Genomic DNA, 12,919 nt, shown 5'->3' on the forward strand with positions numbered 1-12,919 from the left:
TTGATAACCAAAGTGAGAATCAGCACACGGTGGTATAAAGGTCAAAGTATTCAGATTAGTGTGAAGAAATTGAAAATCTGCACTTATGTCTCAAACATGCAAAACACACAATAAAAGAGCATTTTAATGACAAAACTACGATGAGCCAATGACCGAGACGAATGTCAAAAATGTGACTATTCATAACTGAATCTATTGTTACAATAGAGCCTCTATGGGTTTATAGATAAGTTTCATATCTTTATATCTTCAAAAAGAAACATTTCATTCTTAGAGTTTTCAGAGGCATGTCAAAAATTCAAATTATTTTTGTTTCTTAAGAAGTTTATACACTTATAACCTAAAAGGTTTCAAGCATTTTCTTCACTAAATTGTGACAATTATGAATATTTCATAATGTATGAGATGAAAATACAAAGAACAAAAACAATATTTCAAAATATTCCAACTTTTTGATTCTTTTTTTGTAGATGGCTCTATTTTACGTAAGCAGTGTTGCATTAGAAAAGCTGATTATGACAATACTACAGACATTTATTGCTCATTACGGTGGGTCTCAACTCTGCAGGCTGTTTTTGTGTCCTTTATTTCAAACATTTCATCATATGGTCATCATATTTACTGTTGTGGGTTATATCAGTTTAATGCTGAAAACATTGATGCATATGAATCGGGTTATTGCAACTCAGAAACATATGTTTATTACGATGCCCCCATTATGGGAATCAGATCAAAATTGTAACAAACCATTTTTTTTTTTACTTCCAACAGAATAAGAGTTTATTCATATAACATTTCTACAGTAGAAAAAAAGAATAAGAACTTATCTTTATTTCAATGGCAGTATTATTGAAGCTATGGCTACATCCACTCTAACCTCCACACTACACACAGCTGACATTCTCCATTCACTGCAGTGATGGCTATGATTTTAGCTTTCAAGCCACCTGACAAGCTTCAGCAGTTAAATCCACAATTACGGGTTTCCTGCATCACTCTCTCCCACTGCAGGCTTTGTTTACACACGGGATCCGAGACATTTTAACTGTGGAGAGTGTTTACCATACTGATCGCCTCATGCAGGACTGTGCCTGGATTCTGTTCCTGTATATACTTTTAAAAGGGCTTTCCTTCAAATCTCGTAAATACTTGAAAATTCTCCTTGATTAAGGTTTGCTTCACCGATCGAGATGAACACAAAACATTAGATTTTGAGAGGTTTGAGAAAATCTTCTTGTGTACTCGTAATGTTAAAGAATCCACAGGAATCCAGTCATTCATTTATGACCTGTATCAAAGAAGTATTTAGAATTTCCACAGCACACTCCCCAGTTGAACATTTTCACTGCAGGATTGAGACAGACTCAGCGTGGTCTGTTGACGCCCCTTACACACCTCTCAGCAACATATAGCATGAACCTGGCAACCCACAGGCACACAGTGCGAGGTAGGTCATATTAATGATCAACCTGGACACCCTTTGTTCAGACACCAAGAGCCCAAAAATCACAGTGCTGAAACACAAAGAGGAATCAAAGACCATTCCAAAAAAACAACAAAAACCCCCAATAGCCTCTGTTTTGACCATTTTTAGTTAAATAAATATTAATAAAGTATTCTGAGGAAGGTTTTTTTTTAATCATTGGAAGGTTCAGTCTCGTTGCTTTCAGTTACCAGATTAGTGTCTGTGAGTCGGTTTTCCTATTCTGGCTACCAGGACACACTGCGGCATGTTTTAACATCCTGCATGTGGTGCTTTAATTGTCAGGTCTTTCTCGCAGATGAGTTTGCTTACGCAGATGTCAACATTTTATGAAGGTACATTGGATTTAAGTCAGGAGCAAAACTCTTCATTTGGATAATAGCTGGGTGGCTCCTCTGAGAGTTATCCCGGTGTTTCATGCTGGATAGTCAGCTTGACTACTCGGGGGCATAAGCTGCAGCTCAAGAGGCAACTGGAGGACTTTTTTTTTTTCCTTTCAGATGGAAGTGCTATTGTCAGATGCCTGGAGGGTCTCAAAACTCCTTACACACAAAAGGTATTTCTTATTTGGCAAACATAAAAAGGGTAAAACATACAAAAGACACAGCTGAAACACTGTATAACATTGTATTCATGAAAGCAGCAAATCCCAAACACAAGTTGAAATAAAATATGTAAGCAGGCTTACAGTGCATGGAGCTGACCGTCCCTATGAGTGAAGGCCCAGTACACCTTGTACAGGTCACCAGTCCATCCCAGGTCAAACACACACTCACATTCCCACCTAAAGGCAATTTTTAAGTCACCAACCTGAGAACAGAAAGTCCCAACGCACATAAAAAGGAACCGAAGCTCACTCTCGAAGCGGGGACATTCTCACTCTGAGGCAAAAGTTATGAGAACAGTAAAATTGTGGCACATTTTAACGAAAAAGAATTGTCAATAGAGAAAATAATTCTCAATACAGAAACAAGCAGGATTCAACTAAAACGGGGTTTAAAAAAATGACCTATCCACTCACCCGTTTCACCTGTTTAAAATCTTCAGTTTGAGGTCTTTGGGGTCTCATAGCTTAAGGTTTTTGAATTTCTTCTTAGCTTTGCTTTATATCTCACTGGTTCAAAGAACATAATTCTGCTGCTGTGTCCATTCTCCAACTACATCCTAAATTTGTCTTTTGGGCATCACTTTAGGAAGCGCTGCTTGTTTTAGTCGACTTGTATAAATAAAGCTGAACTTGACTGTCATGCATCATCCACGCAGTGTGAAAGGTTACATCCCTAAAGTCAGTGGCATCGTCCTGACGGACAGAAACCAGGGCCAGATAATGTAAACTCTCAGGACGTCTGGCCATAGCTTCAGATGTGAGTGTGCAGCACACGAAGACAGATATTATGACATGTTGCTCTATGGTGTAAACATCCCCATGAGAAAAGGAAATCAGAGAAAACCATGAACAGCCATTTATGGTTTAGGTCATCAGCTTCTTGAAAGCTGCTGTTTGCAGCACTTTCAAACATAGTATCACATATTATGACTCAATGGAGTGGGTATCAGATACAACTAAAGACATTAAAGGAATAACTGGTATTGAATCTGTAAATTTAAACTACAATGTGATTCACTTTCCTGCTTCCAATTTTGATGGTAATCGTTACAACCAATATATTTATGCAGGTATCCACAGTAAGGGGCTGAAAATGCTTTTCATTTGTCCCTCCAGGCTCCCAGTGCTGAAAAGTCACTGTTGTGGGTCCCCGAGCAAGACCTCTGACCTCCAACTTCTCAGGTTGCTTCAGGAAAGGCATCCGGTGCGAAACTTGTGCCAAATCTAATTTACAGACCACATTATCTACTGTGGTGATGCCGCAAGGGACCACTCAAAACACACTCTCTCAATGTCTTTGCCAATCAGTAAGCATGTAAACGTCATACACTGTGTCAGACGCAGTAATGCTAGCTGCACCAGCATGGCCATAGTAAACGTACAGATTTCTGTGAAAGTACATTAAATGACTCTTCTGATTAAGTTCAGGCAACGATCATCTTTTTTGAAAAAATAGTCACCATTAAATATTCATAATTATTATTATCTACCTCAATGTGGAAGAGTTCTGTGCTTTACGTATATTATATTTAATTCTGAACATATGTAGAGTTTTTTATCCTTTAGTAACACTCAGATATGATTTTAAGGTACATTTTCATTCCCTATATGTAACTATTACAGCTTTTAAGTTATCTCGAAATAAAAATACTCAACTCTGCAAGTATAATAAGGTAAAATGGCACATTTAGCTGCTGGATGGAGAAACAATATAAATTCATTAGGTGAAAGGCTAGACTTTAGATTCAGGACAAGTTCTTTGACTCCAACTTTGAACAATAAATCAATTCAAATGAAGCAACACATCTCACCCGTCCTCCTGTCCAGAAGTTGGGCAAATGTCTTTACAGGATTAAAGCTTTACAACGATTTCAACCGTGTAACTCATTTGAATAGTTCAGACTATAAAGAAGAACAAATCTGAAAGGACCTGTTAAATGTAACTCATTTAAAAGACCTTTGGAAGCATGCCAACTTACCCCAACTACGACAGGCACAGTGAGACAGACGGAGCTAAATAAGAGCACTGCAGCACCTTTGTATTAATCCCTGGCTCTAAACATGCTATTGCCACCCAAGGTATGAAAAAAAAAAAAAAGGAAAAAAAGCCCAACAGGCAGAAAAGGGGTCTTCGAGTGATTGAACATGTTGGATAAACTGGCGGCACAGCTCTGGGCCTCACCCAGGCTCTTTGTGCAGAAAGAGAAAGCAGCAGGATTTGAGAGAAAAACCCTGAGTGGAGGAGAAACTGAGACGACAAGCGAAACTCGGTGAAAGAGAGTTAAATCCATCAACCCATATCATTTTATGTGCCACCGGGCTCCTGAAAAGCAGAGAACTTTCTCACTGCACAAACTAAAGATTACACCAAACTAAAAACATATACATTTGAAAAAAAGAAAGTTGATTAAAATTTTAATCATTGATGAGGATGAAGGCATGCCCGAAGACTATCAAGCTTCTCTGCAGCAATTAAACAAAGTGAAGACATTCCTTCAACTATGAGGGCTTGTAGTTGCAATATCATCAATCTATCAGCTTGGAGGCGACAGAAATCATATAAAGACAAGCTGATTGATTGAGCTTCTGTCTTTTCAAATTCGACGTGTGTATCCCCAGAAAGATGTCCTTAATAAAATATATAGGTAAAGAGACACACCTAAAGCATCTCTATTGTAGAAACATGGCAAAAGCAAAGCAATCAAATTTGTGTGTTTGCATCATTTCTTTGTTGTAATGAAGTTTACAAAATATTTGAAATCATTTTAAATGATGTAAGTTTTGTAAACAATATGCATTTGGAGGATAAGCAGCACAGTGCATGTGGGTTGCACATATGAAAGTCTTGAAATCTAGAAGTAAAAACAAAGCTCAGTGTATTTATTTAACTATCAGAAGCTGATTGTTCAAATGCTATATCCAACCAGAGCAGCCTGGCACTTTCCAGTGTATGATTTATAGCCAAGAAACATTATTAATACAGCAAAATATTCCATCACATTGTGCTTTGTTTATATGTTGCTTATTATTTTAAGCTTAAGTTCAAATGTATTTTTAATCAATAAAGAGCAATGTCGCCTTTAAGGTCCCTCTGCTATCTTCAGGCATGAAAAAAACAACAACTTTCAGACTGAATGGTAACTTGTAGAAGGCACTAGAAAAGTTTAAAACCTCACCTGGCCGAGTGAGAAGATGATCAGGATAATGGCCACAACTCACATTGTCATGGTAAATCAAAACTGATCTTAACTCACCACATCATTGTCATCATCAGATAGCCGTCTGCCCATAAGCACTGCTTTTTAACACTTCATTTTCTATGGTCAGATACCATTATTGTCACAGTCTGAATTTGTTGCTGAAAAAGCATCCAACAACTGAAAACTTGTCAGGTATGTTTTTGCGAGGCTCTGCTGCGTGGCTTGTCTGACCCCCAGATGCCTGAGTAATTAACATGGCTGGAGACTATTGGGTTTGACCTCACACCCACCTCTGGAGTCAAGAGGTCAGGGACATACTGCTGGGTTGTCGGCGGTGGGTTTTGCTTACATCTTAAGGACTTCACAGTTTAATTAAAGGTAGGTCATTTCCTACACAACATAAACCAGGTAACATTCAACTACCAGTTGTATAATCTGAACTATTATAGATAATAAACCCTGATACAATTGTCTGTGTGAAAAATAATAGGTACATATAAGCATAATATGAGCACATCATGAAGCAATCCGTGACCAAACATTTGTCTAATACCCTGCACAGAAGGACAGCTGCTGCCACTCAGTCCAATTTGACATTGTTTACCCAGAGACACTGCAATCCCACCCTCGGAGAAAACAGCTCAGCCTGATGATGACTTTGTCAGATCTGCTTCCGCTTGAACTTGTGTGATTCGGTTTGTGTGTCACACTTTCCCTATAATGATGCCGTTCCTGACTGAAATCACATTTTTGGCAACTAATTTATTGTGTTCAGATGTTAATATAATTCGCATAATATGAATAAGGTCCATAAAGAATAAGTGTGTAACTTGTAGTCTGGAGCTTTTCTGTGTCGCCAAAGAACCACTTCAGCTCAGGAGAATCATAGTTTATTGTGAAAGTGCTGACATTTCCCATTTCATCAGGTAAGTATATTGTATATAATGATTCCATTTGATTTATGAAACATTTTTTGTAAGGCTAACCCGTACTTCCAAGAAACACGATACGTAATATAAGTTATGGATTCAATGAAATCTACCAAGCTTTTGCAAGTTATTGCTTGGCTGCCTAAAACCGCACAAGAGTAATTTCAATTTAAAGTCAAGTACAGCCATGGAGTCACGTCAAACATTTATGGCAAAGCTGTGTGTATAATAGGATCAATTTAAATTCTGTAGGAAAAAGGCTTCAGGTCTATGGTCCCACAAGCATGTGGCCACACTGAATCGTGTGAATTGATTAAACATCTTTTCAAAGTCTTTATGCAGATGAAGGTTAGATAATGTTTTCCAAAGAGGCTCTTACATAAGACAACACCCACTTTAAAAAATCAATACACAGAATATAGGTTATTTTAAATTATGTTGAATGACAAAACCATGTCATGGATCTGTACGTGTTGTGTATGGTGACGAATGTGCAGTCAATCAAACTGCTTGTCAAAAATGTATTTAATGAGCTGCTTTAACCACCACCACTCTTGGTTTCAATCGTTCAACCAGATGTTGGAAGCTGGCCACATTACCAATGTCCAACATTGGTGTTGGGTGACAACATGGCTCAAAGGTGTTGGAGGGAGTGAAGGTCGGTGCTCAGTAGAGGGCCAGTGAAGTGCTTTCTTAACTAGATAGGGGAACTATTGTTATTTGTTTGCTCAGCATCATAGTAAACCAAGCAAAACAAATTTAGGAGCACTGTTGTCTGAAACATCACTGTGTACCAATTGAAATTTATCCTTCAATGGAATTAATGAGCGTCTAAAAACATGAAAAACAGTCCGTCCAGGTTATTAGGTAATAAAATGTGAATTAGAAGTCAGAGTCCTCCATTTATTGCTTTATTATCCACCTTAATACCTGCCATGGTGGCATTTTCTGTACGCAGAAAAGGTTTGTAAGTCTTCCAGGAGGTTCTTCGTTGGCGGTTCAGACCAGCTTCTTGCTGCAATTTGCAGCAAAAACACAACAGGGGCGCTGCCATTAAAAGTACGGGCTCGACATAGGCAGGTATCCGCATCAGCGAAAAAGCCAAGTGGCATTCATGAGCATTAATGAGCAGATGGCCTTGTGTTAGAGCCGGCTTGTTGCTTCTTCTGTTCTGTTACATCAGCTCCCGTTTCATTCGCCTCCCTCTGCCTGGATCTGATTACCCACAATCCCTAAATCCGACAAGAAAGCTTCCTGCTTTGCCTAAAAGTGCCAGCTTGCAATTTATAGCTCTTCTTCCTCTCACAATCACACACCATGAAGTGACCCTTTCTGCGTATGGGTGGGAGTGCTGCCATGTTGCGTGTTTTACGAGGGTCTGCACAGCTTTGGCTTTGGTGTTTTTGCAGGACCCCCACAGGGGGGAATTCATGTGGGTGTCGGACGTCATTGTGAACCGGACCACGCTCTGCAGCAGCTGGGCAGAATTTGGGGCTCAATGTTAAAACAACCCACCACCTAACTTTTAACGTCCGGATATCAAAAACAGAACCGTTACGAGCAGAAAAAGGTTTCTTTGCTTTCTCCGGTGTGGAGGGCGATGACTCCATGAGCCGAAACAGTGATCACGTTTCAAGTGCTGGTATTGGAATAACATTCACAATAAGCCCGAATAAAGCTCAGTTCTGTTTTGGCTCAATCGTACCACTGAGAATTTAATTATAGTGAAAATACTTGTTAAAGTCGAGCTCAGTTTTGCTCACATGCACATTCATGTCAGAAGATTGAAACACAGTCAATTTGACTGGTGAAGGCGGATGGAAGATACACTACGGAGGCATGAGTGACTAAATAATTGTGAGTGAAAAGTTAAGTAGAGTTCATACTTTTTAGACAAACAACGCTGCTCCCTAGGTGAAATTGCATTATTTCATATGGAGACGGTGGTCTCTGATAGCTTGCTTAATCATGGTGACCTAGTTTAATTGTTTTTGCTAATTACAAGACAACTTGCTGTAGTAGTAGCCTAAATCACTTGCACAAATTATTTATTTTTACCTGTGACACAAACTTTTTGCACAACAGGCAAGTGAACGGCACATACTGAGGATAAACACCAATCCAGAATGCCATTTCATTATAAAGAATAGCATTTAATACACAAAACTCTAAAAGAAGTGATCAAGCCTCTTGTTTTGACTTTGGGCAACTGTAGCGCATGACTACAGTTACTACACTTACTTATCTGTAAGTTTTCTGTAATGAAAAGGTTGAAAGAGTCATAGACTTTCCACGAGAACCTTATTTATTGTACCATGCGGTTATTAGAAATGATTTATAATAAGAAAATAGACCAAGAAACTCCCAGAATGAAGTCTCACTTAAAAAACGGAGGTTCAGTTATTCTACAATCACAAGTTTTAGATAGTCCTATTATATTAAATTTTATGATGCCGAGATATTTCTACTGTGTTTGGGTGGAGGCAGGAGGAGTTGTTTCCCAAACACTAAATGTGTTTTGGGTTTATATTTTTCTTCCCAGTACTCGCTCATTATAAACCCTTCAGACCCTCAAACTGCCTCCAGTCTGATGTTCACTCAGTAGCCAGCCCACACAGTCAAACAGCAGCCCTGAAGAAAAACTCTTAGTGGTAAACTTCAAGATTATCGTTTCTTACAGGAATTACTCACAACCTCACACATCCCTCACAAACCAGTGGGAAAATCAGTACCGCAACGGCTCCTTCGCTTCTCGTATGACCTATGAGCAAAATCTGTAGCGCCGATGGAAAAATTCCCAATTTTTTATCTGAAGATCTCAGGACTATTATTGCATTTACATTAAAGTGAAATTTGGGCAATGTTTCAAACCGTGCATAAAATGCATGTTTTTATTTCCACCCCAAATTCACTCCCATGCTGCTCCACTGCTGCAGCTGGGTGTTTAGTGCTTAGGGGCAACAATTACCAGCTGATTAACAGCAGTAAAGGAAGCCGTAAAACAGGCACAGAAAGTAAAAGCATTTAAGTCTAAAATGCCTGGTATAGGTGGCTGCTTACTGTCAAACAACATGACAGAATTGTATAGCATCAATATTCTTTGTAAAAATGATAAAGTGACAAAAACCACTTGATGGACTTTAGACACATTATTTGATTCACCATCAAAACAACTGGTGGTCCGAGAAACTATTCAACCAAGGTATGAAGCTGCTTTATTAACATTAGGTTCAACTGTTTGGAATTTGCTCGTTTTTTAGGCACATTTAGATTTTCTGGATGCGAATACAAGCATGTGTGACTCTCTTAATATTTCCTTATGCAGAGTGCAGCCTGCCTTTGGCTATCATTACCTAAAGCTGGCTCCAGCATAATATGATCCAACGTCGGCCAAAGGGGAATAAATCTATAAAGGGATCTATAAACAGTGCTAGTCATTGGAGAGAAATTTTATAGTACATGTTGTTGCTATGTATTCAAATATTTGATTACTTCTATGCATAAAATACTCCTTGTAGCTGAAAAAGCAGTGAGAAGTACCCAAAGGTGCAAAACACCACAAAATAATTCTGAAGTTGCAAAGATCACATTCAGATGAGACAATCAAAGACCAGTGTGTGCGATGATAGGTTTGTGTTGAGGCTGAAACAGCAGTTCAAGGTCAAGACTGCGGTCTGTGGCTTCTCCTCTCTGGGTTTCATTGTTCCAAGTAATTGTTTTACAGCAACTGTAAAACCAAACTGTACATTAAATTCAAGTCAAATTCATAGCGAATTTGATTTTTTTCCTTTATAGCTTTGTCTGTCAGCATTGTTGGAATGGTTTGCGGTATGGTTTGGAAAATCCAGAATTGGACAAAATAATTTCTTCAAGCGTAAGATGTTGAGTTTAGGTTGAAGGGACTTTGGTTACTGCAGCAGCTAAAACAGTGGGAATCAGTTGTATCAGGACAAACACAGAGCAGATCCACAGCAGAATGTGAGCAGAATGGCAGCATTGTATGGCTCCCCGCTTCCTCCAATGGCAATATGACATGTTTGTGTTTACGCCTCGCTATGCACAGTGGCATATATTCTTCCCACCGACCAACATCCTGCCAGGACAAAAGACTTTTTGTGCGCTCAAAAGACAGACAAAAGGAAATCGCAATCGAGAATGGCTGAAGGAACATGTGAGGTGAATGTGCACTCATGGAGCTGCTGTTTTTACACATTTTAGTTCCAACTAATGGGAGTTATTCCATTTGGTGTGTGTTCACACTGAAAATCAATAGTGTGTTAATAAGTAGTGGATTCCAACAATGCAAAAGATGTGTAGAATATAATACAAGAAACTGCGGGAACCATTCACAAAGAGGTCACTCCATAGTGGTGCCTGGATTCTCATGGAACACTTGTCAGTTGAGTTTAGTTGGGGAGAGACAGTTAACATGTCGAGGTGTGAATACTGACATTCAAGCTCTGGAGGACACACACAAGCTTCTCAGCACACTTTGGTGTGAGATATGTGCATGAGCATGAGGGAAACACACCACTTCAGTATTATAAGACCACCACACTGGAAGTTCAGGAAGTTATGAATCCTTGCACTAAATGCATGATAATAATGATGTGTAAAAAAGAGGAGTACAGGGCTTCGGTGGAAACCAAAATAAACACAAGTAATTCTGACAAACAATAATTTGCCATTGATACCAATTGTAAAAGATCTCCACAAACTTGAGCCAACTCACGTATACAGGCCATGTGAGACTCATTATCCCTGCTGCCAGTGAAACTGGAAAATGAGGCTGTAAACTGCTGCCGGTTAATTCTAAGGGAACTCCACCAGTCATCCTTGAAGCAGCTTTGCAAGCACACCTCACATCTCAGGAGTTGGGAGGTTGAAAATCCCCCACAAGTGCTGCAATACTGGAGCTGAAATCACTAAATGTATGTATATATCACATTTCAAACTAAGAAGAAGACTGACCACAAATCAGTTACTTAGGCCCGAACGAATTTCATATTCACACACACACAGTGCTCTCTTCCAATTCACATTCTCCTGAGTTTCTCTGCGAAGCAGTAACACTTTGTTGCCACACAGGAAGAAATTAAATCTCCAGGCTCCATGGTCAGGATACCCTTATGACGGCAAACAACAGTTCTCACATGGTTATAAACATCAACGTTTCAGGTATGTGCCTACTGCTAAATCGGGGGCGAAATATTGACATTGTCCACATTTAAAAATAGCCGTTTTTGAAGTCAGTTGGAAGAAAGTCTTTGTTTCATCTGATAACAATGGAGCGACAGCGGATGTGAAAGTTGTCCAACTAAAATGAAAAAGGAAGGATGTGAGGAAGGAAAGCAGGATGCGTGTATGTGTGTGTGTGTGTGTGTGTGTGTGTGTGTGTGTGTGTGTGTGTGTGTGTGTGTGTGTGTGTGTGTGTGTGTGTGTGTGTGTGTGTGTGTTCAGGCATGTAATGCTTGGTTCTCCTCAGAGGTGCAGCCAAAAGTGCACAGGAGGTCTGAATCGCGATCAAAGTGTTTGGCATAAGAACGGAGGTCTGATTAGACAAAGGTTTATTCAAAGGCCAATCAGATGACTCGATATAGACTCTGAAAAGAAGGCAGTAGATTTCTTGATCGCAAACAGTCAATTCTTGAAAGATTCCAGCGCATAAACACTAAGAATCTTCTTGCTGTCGTAAAATGAAAGTACTTGAATAAATGACCAGTCACTATCAACTTGTTTCAGACTTTTTTGTCCTGATGTGGTCGAAATTGCTTTGGGTTCATAAAACTTTTGCCAGACTTTTTGTCAAATCAATTACAATAGATACATTTGAGTGACTGAGAGCCCTCCACACCAAAAATATTCGAATTCAGATTGGGTCACCTACCTGATGAGGACACACTGGTTCTGCAGCCTCTTCCACAGTGACCGGTAGCACTCGTTGGCGATGGCAAAGATGTGAGGCAAGATTTCACCAAGATGGTGTCGGCTGTACAGCTCCATGGCCGGCCGGTCGTACAGGCCGGCGAGTGGCTGGTACGGGTTCACTGCAGCCAGAATGGAGCCGATGTAAGTCTACGAATCAGGAAGGAGAGCACAGCGGGTTAAGTATGAAGCATTTACAAAGGTCAAATAATAAGACAATGTGTGATATCTTGAAGAGAGAACTTCCTCTCTGACGATTAATGATCTCTGCAGCTACTTCTCAGCATTTTAATAAGCGATTGTCAGAGTAAATTACATCTGGCATCATTGCTCAGGTGGCAAGACCAAAGGCTACACATAATCCAATTTGTGGGCACAAGAACTGAGTCATGAAACTCCTTTTAGACTCCAAGAAGTTGGACAAATATACAAGCAGACAAGCACGTGAGCTCAGTAGTACACAAGCTCTCTTTCATCAGGACCACTGAGCCAATTCAGGAAAAACAACTTTCATGTCCTTCGACTTTTTGCCTCACTGAACTTCACCTTCCCACCGAAACTGCAATTTTCCAAACCAGCTCCAGATTTCGAAGCAAAACAAACACAAATGCTAAAATAAATGCTTGCAAAGCCAGAAAAGGTTTTGGCTGATGGCTTCGTGCTGCGGTGGTGACTAATGGACATTTGGAAGGCTCTGCAGAAAAAGCAGCACATCAGCATGTATCCGTGAGGAAACAATGTCTTATTTACTTTTTTCCGAAAGGTTACAACAGAA

At 39.6% G+C, this 12,919-nt stretch overlaps 1 protein-coding gene across 1 annotated transcript in view; it reads right to left on the bottom strand.

Annotated features, from left to right (window-relative positions):
• Positions 1 to 12,919, bottom strand: part of myo10 (myosin X) — a gene marked incomplete at its 5' end in the record, with an annotated part of 103,027 nt that overhangs the window by 37,420 nt on the left and 52,688 nt on the right. Inside the window, one exon of the mRNA XM_080503718.1 lies at positions 12,107 to 12,294. Coding sequence (XP_080359844.1) covers positions 12,107 to 12,294 — 188 coding nt within the window. The remainder of the gene's footprint in view (positions 1 to 12,106; positions 12,295 to 12,919) is intronic.

Source organism: Blennius ocellaris (assembly GCF_963422515.1).
Source record: "Blennius ocellaris genome assembly, chromosome: 10".
Classification (NCBI taxonomy): Eukaryota; Metazoa; Chordata; class Actinopteri; order Blenniiformes; family Blenniidae; genus Blennius; species Blennius ocellaris.